The 18,481-nt window shown below is 32.7% G+C and overlaps 1 protein-coding gene across 1 annotated transcript in view; it reads right to left on the bottom strand.

Annotated features, from left to right (window-relative positions):
- Positions 1-18,481, bottom strand: part of LOC118201141 (dnaJ homolog subfamily C member 17) — a 69,218-nt gene that overhangs the window by 26,831 nt on the left and 23,906 nt on the right. The window contains exon 4 of the mRNA XM_085811406.1: positions 462-549. Within this exon, the coding sequence (XP_085667532.1) occupies positions 462-549 (88 nt within the window). The remainder of the gene's footprint in view (positions 1-461; positions 550-18,481) is intronic.

The following is an 18,481-nucleotide window of genomic DNA, read 5'->3' as shown; positions in this document are numbered from 1 at the left end:
ATCATAGAGACTTGGAAAAATCAGGATTTTTAAGGCAGGTCGCATAATTGTTACCAGTTATTCTGGATATATGATCTGTTCAGTACCATAAATTCTTGTTTCTGTTGTATTTTGTTTTATTTAATACAAAGATCTAATGTATTTTGCTACTTAAATTCATTCATAAAATATTAATTTAGAAAAAGAATTTTACTACAATATTTAACAAATGTTAAATATGTTAATGTTATAAAAATGTTAAATGTTAAATCGTCGAAATATTAAATAACCTATCAAAATTGATGGGTTATTTAATATTTTGACGATTTATAAAATGTTCAATTTAATGTGTTTAACAAAAACAGAAGTTTTTAACTATTTTAACACTATTATCTAAACAAATAAATTAAAACTAAACATACTGTGGGAAGGAAATTACCCACTGAAAAGAAGAAAAGAAATATTTTAGAATATGAAATTACCTTCCTTTAACTTCTTTCTTTTGCTGTCCAATTCTCTATGCCTGACTTGAGCTGCTTTCCTGGCTTTTAAAACTTTATCGTATGCAGCCTAAATTAGAGAAAAATAATTTGGTGGAAGTTATACAGAATAATAAATAAATAGCCTGTATGTATAGTTAAATCCCATATACATAGTCTGGACTATGATTTTCCCATTTACTCAACAAAACTAAATACAAAATCTTAATTTAATAAACTACCAAAGATTAAATTAATTAATTTTTTAGAAATTAAACTTAAAGTCACTCAGTTCAACAGACAATTTTAACATGTTGGCTGCCCTATGAGTTTTCACAATTTGAGTACAGAAGCCAATTTGATTTAATCATAGTATTTCAAATCCCAATCATAAAAATAGTCATAAAAATATACGGATTTTTTTTTAATGTTTTGTGATATTTTCATATTATGAAGGTCTTCCAAGTTATTTCGCAACTGGTATATGTATTATGCTATATTAGAGAATTATCTTCATTTTCATGTCACCAAATTCTGCTGCTACTGTGTATAGGAACAAGTTTATCATTTAAAATAAAGTATAAAAACTAGTGACTACAGAATAACTACAGAATGATTCAGACACCTTAAATCTGATAGTTAAACACAATACAGTGGCATAGCTAGAGTTTTTGCCACTGGGGGTGGTCCCTTAATTTGCTGCCCCTCTTGATACATAAAAAAATAACTAAACAAGTGTTAATCTGACATATAGGAAAATAAATTAAAACTCTACATTTATTTTTTAAGAAAAGCTTTAATTCCAATATTTTAAAATTATATTATTTGGTACTTTTCCATTTCGGCGGCACAAATCTTGCCAAGCAGACTTTATTAGCGACAACACATAGTATACACATAAAAATATTAAAAAATTTTAGTTCTAAGAATTTTTTATTTTGAAGACATAAACATTTTAATATTGTTTAAAATTTTTAAAAAAGCTAATACATAAACACAATAAATTTATAAAAAGACATTAATTTAAGAATTTACCATGCTATCATGGTTCAACATCCTGATTTGCCGGTTCATATCACATGACCCCAAGTAATCTCATCTCACATAAACTATGCTACAAAAATCTAATTCTTTCAGTAATTATCTAGATTAATTTAAGTTAAATCTTAATTTGGAATATAAGTTTAAAAGCAAAAATTATTTCAAACTGTTTGAATAGCTTACTCGGAAATTATGTTAACTACAATGCTTTACTTAGCTAGTGCATTCTCATTAGAATTGATGAATTTAACCCTTGACTTTGCCTTTTCTATATTTTCAGCTTTGGGTGAGTGGTGTGATTGCATCCTTGGCTTAATTACTGTGAATGGCCTTAGGGCATAAAATTGAACTACCTATTAAAAATTCTATGTATGCCAGTATTGAAAGAAACAATCAATCTGATAAGAATAATGCGACTTGTTTTGAAAATGAGGTGTAAAACATTACCATCGAGGATAATCTGTTTGGCATCAGTTGTACCATTATTGGCGACTTTATCACCTGTGCTAGCAAAATGGAAAAGTACCTATTATTTTACTGCTTGCTTTTCTGTAGCCAGATCATAGATGACATTGTAGATGTATGCTTGATCGCTCCAGTTGCTATTATGAAGACAGTATAAAGAGGTTTCTTAAATACAGAATAAACATTTTTATTTCTTAATGATTTTTATTTAGAACACTCTTTCCACAACTAGCAATAGTTACAACAATGGTGAGGAAAGTTAGTTACTGTTAATGCTCACAATGGAGCTACAACAAGACGCTTACTGATCGTGCATAGACAACTGGACCTGGACTGATCTAAAGTGACCACGCGTAGGTGGTCAGCTGTATCATTTATCTATGCCTACCGGAACAAACATTGTGATTCCTCTTCTAAAACATACTCGTTCCATCTGTTCAAACACATCCCATTTATCTTTTCTTTTGTAAATCAGGAAATAAAACCTGATGCTTGGAACAGTGGGTGTGATCTCTGTTTAATGATAAGACATCACCTCCACAATTATGAGGTGTCGAAGCTGGTTAATTTCAAAATAAGGTACTATGAAAACTTGTTTTAGTGCTACTTCTGTTTTGTTTTTAAAATGAATGTCTTAAATAACTCAAACAAAACAAGAGTGATTTAAACTTAATCACTGAAAAAATTGGAGAGAAATATTCCAGAAAATGCGAAAAAAGCTGATATTAAAAAAATTACTGAAAATTCGGATGTCTTCAAAATGAACATTGAATTTGTTCATGGCACTGTCAACTTGACTGCGAAGAATTGGACACCTAAAGTAATGAACACTATCTGTTAGAGATCGAACATCTTAAGTTAGCCCAAATTGAAAAGCAGATCAAACTAGACAATTTAAAATCATAATCGTTATCTGGTAATAGGTGAAATGCACAGGCTGATATTGAAAATTTAATAAAAACTATTAAAATGCGTGAAATCTCTGTTTCTGAGTGACCAGAGGCATTGCATTTGTTTTTCATTTTATTGGAAAAAGTGTTTGCAACCAAAGAAGTTCTGAAAGACTTACAATCTGAGATGGGGTTAAAGCTAATAATGTTTTAATGTATGCAACTGAAGAAATTATCGAATAATGGGAAAACTAAAAGAGTTACTTTTAGCTGAATTTAAGTTGACACTAGGAGAGATTCTTAACACCTTTAAACATGCTCAACGAGTAGCAAAGGAGTCGCATGTTCAGTTTGCATCGCCATTGACTGCAACATTCCAATACTATTGTGAAACACAGAAGGATTTTAAGGAGTTACATGATTTAATTGTTGCAGATAAATTGTATGAAACTTTGGATTTTAAGATGAAAGAATATACAGGTGCTTGTGAGGGATGAATACGGTTTAATCCAACTCAGTTAGGGCAAGAATGTGATTTATATTTTTCCTCCCGAGAAAAGTCACCATATGAAATGCATAACGCTAAAATTCAGTCTAATGAATCGAAAATAGCAGGTGTTCAAAATCGAAGTATTAAGAACGACTCATTCCATCAAAATAAACACAAAAGCAAACTGGATATCATTTTATCTGCACCTGAAAGATCATGTTATGTTTGTGAGGGATAAGGCCAAAATTTTCATTTTGGTAGGGATTGTGTAAAATATAAACAAAGTGAATCAAATAAGGAAAAAAGGGGGCAGTGTTAATGATGTCAGTTTTATTCAAGAGTTGCAATATGCTGATGTTTTACAGGAAAATGTAAAAATAAAATTACTTCTTGATTCAGGTGCTCAAGTTCATGTGATAATTCATCATTAATTGAAATAAGAACACCACTGGAGGGTAAAATAGCACTTAGCCTTTGTTTTATAAAGGGAAAAAAAAAAAAAAAAAAAAAAAAGAGAGAGAGGCAAATATTTATAGAATCTTTGAACCACAATTCACCAAGGTTAGAAATTATCATTGCAGTCATGAAAAAACTAAATTTTTCTTTTAATTTTAACACCAAACATTTATTCTCAACTTCTAAAAGTAAGGAAAAAAATAAAACACCATTTACCAACACTGAAATTTCTTTTCAGTGAATCAAGTGAAGATCATTCATTCATTTCAGTGAATAAGTGAATCATCTTTAGAAGAGTATTTTTTATTAAATTTTGCAAATGTGACTAATGGATGTGATCCAGATTTCTTTCAAGTTACTGATATCAATATTTGAAGGATTTATTGCTATTGATTAATAATTATAAACCAAATAAAAACAAAGACACGAATTCAAAAATGACTGTTGTGTTAAAAGATGATATTCTGGTATTGCAACGGTCTCAGAGACTACTGCTGAACAAAAAAATGTTGATAAACAGAGAGATGAGTGGTTGCAAATGGGGATAATTAAACCATCTTGTTCTGAATATGCATCCCCAATTCTATTATGTAAAAAATCATAATGGAACACATCGATTATGTGTTGACTTCAGACAATTAAATAAAAAAGTGATGAAAGATTCTTTTCCTATGGCTCAGGTTGAGGAAGTGCTTGATCATTTAGTGGAAGCAAAAGTTTTTTCAACTTTAGATTTGAAAAGTGGGTTTTTCTACATGCCAGTCGATGAAAAATGTACCAAATATTTAGCATTCATTTGTCATGCAGGTTTATTTGTACTTTTAAGGGCTCCATTTGGTTTGACCACAAGTCCTAGTGCATTTTAAGTTTTATCTATAGTGTATTCAGGGAATAATGCAGGATAATACAGTTATAATTTATATGGATGGTTTTATCATATCTTCCCATGATGAAACAGAGGGTTTACAAAAACTTAAATGAGTTTTAAAAGTAGCTTCAGAATATGGACTACAAATTAATTTTTAAAAATGTCAATTCCTAAGAAGAAAAACTGAATTTCTTGGTAATTTAATTGAAGAAGATACGAATCATCCACCTAGTGTTGCCAGATCGTGCAATTTTTTGCAAATTTGTGACTTTTGACAAACTTGTGCTACTAAAATTTTAGTATTTGCGGCTTTGCAAAATCCATTATTTTCTTTTGCTACTTTTTTTGACTTCAAAGATTTTTTAAATATATCGAAAAATGCTTTTATGTTAAAATAATGTATCAATTAAAAATAATTTATATATATATATTAAAAAAAAAAAAAACAACAACTTTATTTAGGCTTAAAAGGAAGTTGGCATCTGGCAATCTGGTTTACATGTGGGCTTCCCTTTTCAAGACTTTTTGACCTGATGCTGGTATAACGAGAAAAGGGTACGGGAAGTGAGAGAAGTGGAAAGAAAGGGGGAAAAATGCTTTGGGACCTCTCACCACCCTCCCTTGTCGCCCGTTTGTTTTGAAAGTCAATTCCTCCCCCCAGTTTTATGGTGATAATGAATCAAACCAAAGAACTTGCAACTTGCATGCCTTATACTGAGTACACCAAACAGATAAAGAAATGAAATTCATACTCCTGATAATAATATTGCTAAGAACTAAGTAATGGAAATGACTTAAAAATCAAAGCAATGACATTTTCTAAATAACAACACAAATACATTTAACAATGAAAGAACTAAGGCTTTCTTAAGTAATCAGAATCTGAAACAGATCTATCACATAGAATGTAAAACTTGTTGAAAAGCATTCTACAATTAAAATGTTCAGAATTAAGTGGAAAAAAAAAATAAAAAAGTTGACTGCCAAACTCAAAAAAATTAGTGCAAAAGTGCTAATTGTGTAAATGTGAGGAATCACTTAATGGATATCCACGAATTAATTTAAAAATAGAAATCTAAATTAAATGAGATTTAATTAAAAAAGAAATGGATATTTAAACAATAGAAAATGAGCAATACAGTTTTAAAATTTTCTTTAAAGCTAAGATACCTAATTAAAAAGATTAAGAATCAAGTGCATTCTGTAATTTAGAGAACCAATACACAGTAAATTTGTGATGATGTCAGATGTCATGTGAGCATGCAACTATGACATCACAAAAATTACATGATCTCTTGACATCATTTGCATTTTTTGCTACTTTTTGAGTCTTCTTTTGCTACTTTAGTTGAAAATTTTCTGCCAACACTGCATCCATCCCCAAATAAGATGCCTGCAGTTAAAAAATTTACTCAACCTAAGTGTGTAGGCAAGGCCTCCACATTTATTTTTGAAAATTTAGGGAAATTACTAAGAGAGAAATTTGCTCAAGAATCTTTTCAGGTTATTCAGCAAAAATTCTCAAATATTTCACAAAAATGTAATCAGTCTGTCAGAGAATTAGCTGAAGAGATAAATACTGCAGCTATAAAGTACATTAATGAAGATTCGGTTGAAAATCCCAGCTTGCACAAGTTAAAAGCAAATATGAAACTCGCAAAATTTCTTGAGGCTCTTAGAGCTGATATCAGGATTGAAGTTAAAAAGTTAGGTTAATTTTCATTTGATAAGGCTGTAGAACTTACTAGTAATATAGAAAATGCTTTGAATGACCAAAAAATTTATCTTAACAGTATTAATGCTGAGCATAATTTAGAAATTAATACTCTGCTTAAAGAAAAATTTGAATAAAATAAAATCATTCAGGAGTTAAAAGATAAAATAAATGAATTGTCTCAAAATATGCAGATGAATACCTCACAATCAAAATTTAATTAGAATGCTTCTACATCTCAAAATACGAACAGATTTGATAATGTATCTTGTCATATATGTAGCAAAAGACACTTAACTACAGATTGTTGGTATTTTCCTATGCAAGATAAACATAATTATCCTAGTAGAATTTTCAGATGTCATAGAGATTTTCATGTAATAATTGGTGTAGGACTTATCATCCTTACAGAGGTAACAATCAGTACAAAAGATGGCATAACAATCATTTAAACTGATTAAGGGTTCTTGCCACAGATATGACACTAAATTTAGACCCCTTGCAAGGATCCATAAAGACTGGGGGCATAAAAAGTATTTCAACAGACAAAATACATATAAAAAATGCTTGAAGGAAATAGTAATTAATTCCAAAATAAATTAGTAGAAAATACAAGAAATTAAAATAAAAATGTTACTAAATTGTTTATGTCTTGTAGCTCTGAAAATTCTAATTATCTACCAATAATTAAAGTTAAAATTGTTTCCCAGACTTATGAAGTTCTTCTTGATATACACTGGTGTGCAAAAATTAAGGACGAGACGGTTTTTTCAATATAACTTTGTACAAAAGCTTTCCAAATCAACACATTTAATACCGTAAGATCCCCAATACGTAAGGACATGAGTAATGTAAGCAACACTTACTAAACAAGAAATCAGAGGGATAAAAAGAAGCTTTATTGAAAACGTAGCATGGAGCGCAATGCGGCCGAAGGCCGAAACATCCCTCTGATGGGTGTCCAGCAAGAAACATCCGGTCTTTAATAGGATATATGATCTCCCCTGACTGCTAGGCAGGTTTTACAGCATCTGCCCAGGCTGAAAATGAGGGTGTCAATGAGTTGTTGAGACATTGCTGCACATTCGTCTTGCAGCGCCAATCGAAGCTCCGGAATCGTTACTGGTGGTAAGGTACGAGCTGCCAAGCGTCTGCCTAGAAAATCCCATACATGCTCGATGGGATTGAGATCAGGAGATCGTGCTGGCCAATCCATATGTTCAATACCCTCACCCTCTTGGAGCTGTTCGGCAGCTACTGTGCGATGACATGGTGCATTGTCGTCCATCAAAAGAAACTGCGGACCCATAGCGCCTCTAAAAAGACGCACATATGGAAGAAGAATCTCGTTACAATAACAGGTCCCGTTGACTGAACCTGCGTTGAAGATGTGAAGGTCTGTACGACTACCAAGCATGATGCCTCCCGAAACGAGAACACCGCCACCTCCATACCTGTCCCTTTCAATGATGTTTGAGGGATGATTGCGGCTTCCCCGCTCTCTCCAGATGAGTATGCGATGAGAATCGCTACTCAGACTGAATCTGCTCTCATCTGTAAAAAGTACTTGTACCCATTCATTGTCTCTCCAATTCCAGTGTTCCCGGCACCACAGAGAACGCCTTCTCCGATGGGCAGGCTTTAGAGGTACACACCGTACAGAGCATCGTGCAAACAGACCACCACCGTGCAGTCTTCTGGCCACGGTAAAACGCGATATCGGTCGTCCAGTCGCCTGTGTCGTGTGTCTAGCGATTTCTCCTGCTGTCTGCCGCCTGTTCTTCTGGCCTGTTAGGCAATATACCGGTCATCAGCAGGTGTGGTTCCTCGTGGACGACCACTACTAAACCCCCGGATAGCTGTTCCTGTAGTTTGAAATTGTCTCCAAAGTCGTGAAACGATGCTGTGAGCAATTCCGAACTCTGCAGCCACACTTGTCACACTGCGGCTTTCCTCCAACTTCCCAATGATTCGACCTCGGGTAAAAGCATTCAGACGTCGTCTAACAGATTGATTATTCGCCACTTCTCGCTGAGGCAGCAACTCGGTGTGATTTTAACTGCTATACGACGTGCAATCTCTTTGCCAGAAATACTGATCTTACACCGACAACATGCTTTATACTACTCAGACACTCCCCCATTACGTCTACCTGCATATCTGCGCATGTGCTACCGTACATCACCTTACTTAATCTCCTGATTGGTCTTTCTGTCCGCTCTGCTTCTTCGTTCAGCTGATATGCTAATTTTTCGACTTCGTCCTTAATTTTTGCACACCAGTGTAGGTGCTAATTTGTCTTTGGTTCAGCCAGATGTTATTGAGGAAATTAAACGGTTCTCTAAAGTTGAATTTGTTTCTCGTATGGTCAGAATAAAAACTATTGAAGATTCATCTATTCCTTACATGTCTGCAGTTAAAATTCAAAATAAATGGTTTGCTAATTTATTTTATGTTACTCAAAACAATGTAATTCCACATATCAGATAATTCTAGGGTATGACTTTATTCAATGTAACATAATTTTGTTAGATTCCGTAAATAAGAAACTCACAATTGATAACACTCATCTGAACTTCAAAGAAAATTCTCCTAATAAAATGGTAACCAATTTTGTTAAGCAGTTTAAATGCAGTAAGAATGGTTTCTAACATAACTGTCATGCCAGGTCAATCTCAGATCATTTCCTTAGCTGTACCCGAGGCCTTAAAACAATTTAAGGAAATTTTACTTTGTCCAAAAACATCAAAATATAGATTTCACATTAATGAATCTCTGCATACAGTTGGTCGTTACAACCATATTCAAACTATCATTGAAAATAATACCAACGAAAAATTAATTTTAAGAAAGAATTCTGTCATAGGAATGCTGTGCCATTCCATTTTGAAGATATTGTCAGTCCAAAAAATCATGAAACATTACAAATCAATATACTAAATCTGCAAGAAGTAATTAAGTTCAGAAAAGAAGAATTAAATGTATCAAATTTTAAATTAGATCATTTAAATGAAAAAGCAAAAGGTGAAATGATAGAATTGTTAATGAATAACTATGCTGTATTTTCAAAGTCTTATAACACTTTAGGATCCACTGATAAAGTTGTACCAGAATTTAGACTTCTTCATAATTTTCCTATTCAGAAGAGACCTTATCCCATTCCTAAAATTGCTAAACAGTATGCACAACAAGAAATTGCAAAATTATTAGAGGCAGACATAATTAAACCATCTTCTTCCAGTTATAGTTTTCCCTTTATATTTGTCAGAAAAAAGAATTTACCTGGTGAAGATAAAAACACACCAAAATTTTGTATGGTTGTAGACTATTGTCTATTAAACAGCATTACAGAATCATACAAAATCATTGCTAGTAGGAATTTATATTGTGTACTCGACTTGAAATCAGCTTTTTTCCAAATTAAGTTACAAGAGTCTGATAAAGAAAAGTTGGCATTTTGCATTGAGCTTGGCAATTTTCATCCTTGTAGACTTCCCTTTGGTTCACGCAATAGTACTTCTTACTTCCACACATTAACTTCAAAATGTTTAAATGACATCAAAGGTAGTAATGTTCAATTTTTCTGAATGATATTATTGTTGCTGCTGATAGTGTATCTGAATTGAAAGTAATTCTTCAAAAGGTTTCTGATAGGCTAAAAGCATTTAATTTGACTTTGGATCCAGTGCTATGCAAATCTGATATAATTTTAACATTTCTAAAGTGGGTTTTTCTCCTTCTGAAGATAATATACCAAAGGTTTCAAAATTCCCTATTCCAAAAGATGTTAAACAAGTTCAAGCTTTTCTTGGAATGATGAATTATTTTAGGCATTTAATCCATAATTTTGCTGAGATCACTCAGCCAATAGTACACTTGACTAAAAGAAATGTACCCTTTGTTTGGAATCAAGATTGTCAAGATGCTTTTGATCTATTACAATCAATAATGTTGGAAAAGTCAACAATAAGAAACGATGATAACCATGAATTTTTTAAAATTACTGATGCTTCTAAAGTAGCTATTTGTGGAATTCTTTTGCAAAAAATTGATGACAAATTCTTTCCTGTAGAATTTTATTCGAAACTTCTTTCTCCTGCTGAGTCTAGGTATTCATCTATTAGATGTGAGCTTTATGCTATTGTTACAGATTTGGTATTTAAATAGCCTATGTTAGTTGCATTGTAAATTAAATGGTTTTATTTCCTGCGCAGTGCAGCGCGTGATGAATATTAAAAGAAAGCTAAGCCAGAAAATTGAAAATACAAGAGCGCGTGCATGTAACATTTAATAAATATCTCTTTTTAATTTCGAGAAAGTACTAGAAAATTCTCGTGCGCGATTTTAAAATCTTATAAAAGGAGGAAAATCTCTCAGTTCGTAGTAGTTACTTAGTTTGTTGTTATTTAGAAAACTGCTCTTGTTGATTGTAGTGAATTCGCGGATTAGCTTTCTTCAGCTGTTTTGAGTTAAGTTCTATTGAACATTTGAGTAGTTAAAAGATAACTACTGTGAGATATTGTAATACTGCATGATAATTTGAGGAAATTTAAGCATATTTGTTGTGATAATAGTAAATTTTTGTTCATTTTTCATCGGACTCGTGCATTCATTTCGTAACGAACCCGTACGCACGCAACAATTTTTGGTGTCAAAAGTGGGATCTTGAATGCCAATCACAAGAGCGATGGAAGAAAAGTTAAAACAATTCATGGCAGCCTTTGCTGCATTTAAAGAAGAGATGAAAGACTCTGTTAAAGAAAAAAATGAAATCGGGACAGGAAAAAATGGAAGAATCTGTTAAAAATGAGATGAAAGCAGTTAACGAAGAAATGAAATCTAATCAGGAAAAGATTAAAGCGGGACAGGAAAAGATTGAAGCAAGACAAGAAGAGATGAAAAGAGAAATTACCTGCATAATAGAAAATAAATCTGAGGTTATGGGAGGCAGAATAGACGCGTTTGAAATTAAAGTTGGACAAATTGAAGGAAGAAAAAGTCTTTTCTGTGAAAGAGCAAATAGAAGACAGAGTTTCGGCCATGGAACAACAAATAGGTTACAGAGTTGATTCTGTCAAAGAAGAAAGAGAAGGAAGAGTTTGTTCTGTTCAACAACAAATCGAATCCCAAATTGATGATAGGGTTTCTGCTGCCGTTGCCAAAGAAGTTGACAGCCTAAAGAAACGCATAGTGACAGCAGGAAACAATTCTGAAGGTTTTACATTTCTATATATGCCTGCTCGTTCCTCTCTGAAGCTATGTACATATGATGGGAAGACCTCCTGGCAAGTATATAAGACGCAATTTTCTATAGTGGCGGAAGCGAATGGATGGGATTCCCAAGTTAAGGCCTGTCATCTTGCCGCTTCTTTGAGAGCAGACACAGCGAATATCCTGCAGACTCTTCCTGAAAACCAGAGATTAGACTTTGAAGCTCTATGTTGGAAAATATAGCTTATTTTAAACCTTTTACTGCATCATCTCTCCTCCTTGAAATGTTTATTTAGTTTAGTTCTTATTTTAAAGTAATATAGTAGTTACTTCCACTTCTTTTTCTTGCTGCCACTGTTTGCATTGAGAACGGACTGTTTCAATTTAATTGAGATGCAAAAACGAAACGTGAACTTTTGTATGTCGTTTAGATAGAGCCTTGTATGGTTTGCATCAGAGTGGGCGATTATGGTACTACGAGTTGGATAGAACACTATGTAACCTAGGGTTTATCAAGTTTGAGTGGTGTAATTGTGTCTATCATTTTAAAGATTTTGTCATTCTGTTGGTTTATGTTGATGATATAGTAGTGTTTGGGAAAAGTGAAGTTCAGGCCAAAAGGATATTAAAAGTCCTGAGTTCACATTTCGATTTGAAAATTTTGGATAAAACAAGAAAGCTTCTGGGTGTGGAATTTGAATATGAGAACAATAGTGTTTTAATTCATCAGCAATTATATATAGAAGACATAGTTGATCAATTTAAGTCTTTTAAAATACAAATTACTTCCCTTCCAATAGTTAAAGGTGTGAAATACTCAAAGTCTCAAAGTCCCAGTACACAAGAAGAAACGACTGAAATGATGAATTATCCTTATAGAAATGTTTTGGGATGTCTCTCGTTTCTTTGCAATCGTACTCGTCCGGATATAGCTTATGCTGTTAATATATTTTCTCAGTTCCAAAGCAATCCTGGTAAGTTTCACTGGGAAGGATTACTTAAACTTTTAGGATACGTTTCCAATACCAGACAGCACAAACTTAAACTGGTATGCAAGGAACTGAAGCTCAATATATATTCAGATTCGGATTTTGCTTCAAGCAGGGATGATATGGTGTCTATTGGTGGACAAATAGCTTTGTTGGGAGAATCACCTGTATCTTGGCGTACATTTAAAGAAAGGGGAGTGAGTTTGTCTACTATGGAGGCTGAATTTATCTCCATGACTGAATCAGCAAAAGAATTAGTTTGGTTTAGAAATATTTTGGATGAATGCATTCAGTTTAAGATTGCAAGTAACTATGTTTCGAGGCCAATATTGTTTGCTGATAATATGGCTGCTATATGTTTTACAAAATCACCCATTGAAAACTCAAGGACAAAACATATAGATGTGAAACTATTTTTTATTTGTGATTTGTTGAACAGGGAAATTTTTGATTTAAAATATGTTCCAAGTAAAGATAATCTGGCTGATCTCATGACAAAACAGCTGACTAAGCATAACCTGATAAGATTTTGTGGAACAATTTTCTTATGAAATTTGTTTTTGTGTGTATTTAAATTAAGAGTTTTGTTTATTTGAAACTAATATGTTATAAGTCATATTGTGATGGATATTAGGTAAATGTAAAACTGTATAGTGTAGAATGTTGTATTATTGACCAGGGCCCTGGGTAAATGTATTGAGTGTATGATCATACATGTCTTTGTATTGTTTTGTAACATGTTGAACTTTCTTGCTATGGTAAATTTTTGAATAATGGGATAAGATGTTCCCAAAGGAAAATTTTCTTAAAAATTTCTGAATGAAATTGTGATATTTATTTATTCTTGTTTTGAATTTTGTAAAGATACTGGCATTCAGTCTTTATTTCAGGTCGGAGATGATGATGTGGGGGGCATTTGTTGGAAAATATAGCTTATTTTAAACCTTTTACTGCATCATCTCTCCTCCTTGAAATGTTTATTTAGTTTAGTTCTTATTTTAAAGTAATATAGTAGTTACTTCTACTTCTTTTTCTTGCTGCCACTGTTTGCATTGAGAACGGACTGTTTCAATCTAACTGAGTTGCAAAAACGAAACGTGATGTTACGTCATCTGAAAAGCCGATTCGTGCCGATAGCTGATTAGTTGCCGTGAGATGAAGTCATTCCTACTTCTGCTATAAGTATCTCGCGTCGCTCTGGTTCAACCCTTCTAGTTCCTGCTTTCCTGGCACTTGAGTGAGCGGTTTCCAGTCCCTTCAGAAGGATGCATGCAGTCCGGTGATTAAAGTTCCTTGGTTCCAGTTTGCGAGATGGCTGTTCCTGAATAAAGTTCCTTGGTGCCTGTCCGCGGGATGGTTGTTCCGGAATGGGGTTCCTTGGTTCATGTCCACAAGATTATTGTTCCGGAATAAATTCCTTGGTTCCAGAGGCTACCATGTGAGTGACTGCCGTGGACGGCATCCATGTTCTTCAATAAAGGCGGCAATTAAAATACATGAGCGGCGATTCCTTGTGCAAACGGAGTTAGGCCGGTTTTAAGTGTTTTCAAGAACTAGATTTAAATTTCAGGTGTTTTTCTTCACCATTGATTATGGACTTATTGAATGTGTAGCCAGCTTCATTTTTAGGCCGCTTAATTACTGTTTAGGACATTTTATTTGTATTGAATGCCAGTGTTTTGGAGACCAGGTAAAAATATTATTTGATGAATGATGGTTATATTATATTTTTCCTAAAGGCCTCATTCAATTGAAACATTTAGTGATCGTTAGTCATCATACGTCATCAGTTGCGATTGATTTTGCTGTTTTGGTATTCAATTGAAACACAACGATCACTCTGAGCTCGCAATCGCTCGTTCTCATAGCGATCACTTGGAACCCATCATTCCGCGGCGAAAAACGATCGAATCAATATGGCGGCTGTGTTGTTTGTGCTTTCACGAGGACAGAAATCAAGTGTGCTAAAGAAAATGCTTTAGATCTGCTGAGTGAGCAGCAACTTATATCAAAGTATAGGGTGTATAAGGATCCTAGCAAGGGCAGTCGACACATCATCTGTGTTGTATCCAAATTAAGTGCACTTGTTGCTAGTGGACATTGATTTAGCGTTGTGTTGTTTACATTTGTGTTGATGGATTGCTACCTAATTCAGAGAAATATGCGTGGATGCACTGCATCAAATTATTCATATCATTCCAGAAATAACTTTAGTATGTTCTATTTCCGGAGAAATGAAGAAATACGAAGAAAATGGATAATCAATTCTTGTCCATTGGAATAGATTCCGATCGCAAGACCGCGCGCTTTTGAAGTATGTTTTCATAATTGTTAAAAAAATAAGTGTTCATGTTTCAGTGAAATCAGGGTTCATAGCCACATTTTAGTTAAAAAAATAAGCACCTATAAGCACTTTTCAAGCACATTTTAAGAAAAAAAATAAGCACCTGTCTAATTACATCATACACAACTGCATAACATTAAAAATTAGACTTGTAATTTAAAATATGAGAAATGAAGTACTTATTAAGAGACAACAAGCATTACCTCAACCATAAAAAATAATTATTTTTTTTTTTTGTTTTTAGTTTTAAATAATAGTTCAATTTACAGAACTTGTTTACATTGAGAGAATAAAAAAACTATGAAGAACTAAACTATATTACAAAATTTAATGATGAAATTTCAGTTCAAAATAGAGAAAATAAATAATAATAAGGTATATTTATTGTATTCACTTGGAACCTAATAATAAATACAATTTATTTTTCCACTCGTATTGATATTTAAATAATTTAAATCTAAATTCTGAACATTTTCTAAATTTTCATTGTATATCAGTTTTCTTTTAACAGATATTGCAAGCAAAATAATTTAAGTAAAAAAGAGGAACATTTCTGAAATCAGAAGACAGAAATTTGCTTCATGCAGTCATCTTTAACAGTAAAAGATTAACTAACCCGCACACTTGGAAATTGGCGAATATTCGGACAATCGAGCGTAACTTGAAGGAGCGGAGGGTAAACTGTAGCCGCTCTTTATATTTTTCCGCTAAATAAATGCTTTTGACATTTCAATATGTGCATCATATAAAAATAAATCAACGACAGTAAAAAATATTCTGCTTAGCAAGCACAGTAAAACTCTTTTAAGTGTTCATAAACAAATCTCGGACTGAACATCAAAATTAATTATCTCTGCAAAATATCGCAAACGTTATTGCGCAATACGTACGCCTTAATTCTTCCCTACGTGATTACGTGATATTACGCAATCGGAATCAACAACTGCCGGTATTGGGAGAATAAAGAACTAAATAACTGGGGTGTTTTTCATTCTAATTTTCAAAAGATGGCGTTAAATTTCCGGAATAGAATCATTCTTCGCTTGGGTTGGTAGACCGCAGAACTTTTAGTCCTATTCAATCCAAAGTGAAAAAAAAAAAAAAAAAAAAAAAAAAAAAAAGAGGTCCGTTGCTTGTTTTGCAGCGAACTGTAACGGTTTCAATATTCAAGATTTTGCGGAGAAAGGCGAGACCTCCCAACCTTCGTACTGTATAATACATTGGCCAAAAAAATGAAATTATTTTGACTATTCGATTACTTTCCCTTTATTTAAGCCATTCCGAATATTATTCCTTAGAAAGCTAATCTGTGTTAAAACAAAACCATTTTTGTAAGTTTACTATACTTCAGCAGTTACTGCAACTATGTTATTATAAACATTCATACATATGCTCATAATATAAGCATAACAATCATAATAAACACGAATATGAACTGACCAAGCGGAACGAGAATGCAAATTTTTAAGATCTTGATAGAAATTCAAACGTGTATAGTATTTGGGTGGGAGGAAAAGAATGCCGAATGTAGTGGAATTTTCACTGCTTTCGCAATTCTTTGACCAATAGAAGGACGGGCACCTGTCTGTACTCTTCGTGCACACCAAAGGTTATGTTAATGCAGAGAAAGGGGGAAAAGCTATTTCCGGGAGTATGACTCACCATCTGACATTCCATATTAGGAAGAAAAGTTGTTTATTTAGTTTTGGCTTTGGTACGGGGAAAAATAGCGCATTCATTAAAAAAAAAAGCACTAAAAGCAAAAAATAAGCACTAAAAACAAAAAAATAAGGGCTTTAAAGAAAAAGTAAGCACCTATAAGGGCCTTTATATTTTATTTTCAAATATAAGCACTTATAAGGACCACTACGAACCCTGGAAATGTGTATTATCATTTAAGTATTGCTAATTAATGACAAACTGATTTATATGTACAAAATGAATATCAGAATGTGTATAGTCAATACACAGATACCGACGGCGATAAGTAGATGCTGATGTGATTTTCTTTATTGTTATTATCGTGAAAGGACAAAGTTTAAATAATTATATTATACATTTGATTTCAATTTTGTGCGTGATTATAACTATGAAGTGCACTTTTTATTTAAATTTTAATGCGGGATTCATGGTTTAAAATCGTATGTTATTTTTTGACCTTATTATATTGTCACCAAATCTGTCAGTCGGCCCTCCAATGTAAAAAAAAAAAATGTAAACATTGGATAATATGATTGAAATTATGCATTATATAATGTTTCCCTTAAAGTAACATTATTATATCGTATTTATATTCATTTTGAAGAAGGTAAGCATCAATTTAGGTATTTAACGAATAATTTTGACTGTATTTATACATCATGTAGACTGTATTTCCAGCTCTTTCATTTAACTGCTATTGCTGTCAATTTATTTCCAATGTATCAACATAAAATATGTTTTAAAATGCTGTACAAGCTTAGTCAGTGATTCTTAATTTAATTCAGACAATTTTTTATGTGTAATTAAAATAATTTAATAATATATGTTACTGTAATTTACTATTTTTGATTTTAATGTTTTAGAAATTTGCTAAATCAAGTTTATTTGTGTGTGACCTTACATCAGAGGTGCCAATAATAAATTTGTTTTGGCTTTCACTGCTAAAGTTTTTAGTGAAAAAAGTATTACTGATGTAAAAGAATGAAAAAATGATATTTACTTCCTAATCAGTGCCTTATGATATTGCAATAACTTAAAAGGCTTCCTACTGTTTCTTAAGTTGCATAACGTGTTTTCATAACTTCTTGTCATCTTTATATTTTTTCGTCTATGTTATCAAATAAATATAAAAGGTACGTTTCTAATTAAAAATTCGTCCTTTCATAACAGTGTTATGTACTATGATGTGATATGTGTTGGCGTTTATTATATAGTTATGAACATTAAAGTCATTATAGAGTTTTATGTATTTATTAAATATATGTAATCTACATCATTGTGTATTATATAATTTTCCTTTTAGAATATATTACATTGTATTTTTTGAGTTGTTAATAGAACTAACTAGGTGCATTTTTCTTTTCTTTTGCTTTAAAAGGTCTTTTGAATCGCTTTTTTTTCAGTATGCAAAACTTACTTGACCTATATTTTTCACATGTATATGATTTGTGTGAATGGAATGTGTCTTTAAGGTTAGCTGTTTTCATAAAGGAATTAAAATAAAATAATACCTTTGAGGAATTTTCATAGATAAAACTTTGAAACAATAGCGCTGAAAAGCCAAAGATGGCACACCAAACGTGAACTGCAACCCTAAAGAACGGTTACGAGGAGTCAACTTGCACATCTGGTAGCTCTTTCATTGGTTATTTCGAAACAAACGCAACTTCCGACCACGTGACAAACAGCATCGCGCATCAAGTAACCTCTGGCAACCCCCCTACGAGTTCGACTGGTAGGGAAGTGTTTCAAATGAATACGAAAAATCACTCGCTTTCAAAAGTGATCGCTAATGCTGGATACAACGATCGCCGTTTGAGCGATCATCGCTGTTTCAATTGAATGAGGCCTTAA

The sequence above is a fragment of the Stegodyphus dumicola genome, chromosome 2 (genome assembly GCF_044657685.1).
Source record: "Stegodyphus dumicola isolate Sdum_Otavi_A_Nest chromosome 2, ASM4465768v1".
Classification (NCBI taxonomy): Eukaryota; Metazoa; Arthropoda; class Arachnida; order Araneae; family Eresidae; genus Stegodyphus; species Stegodyphus dumicola.
This window is presented reverse-complemented; position numbering and strand designations above follow the sequence as displayed.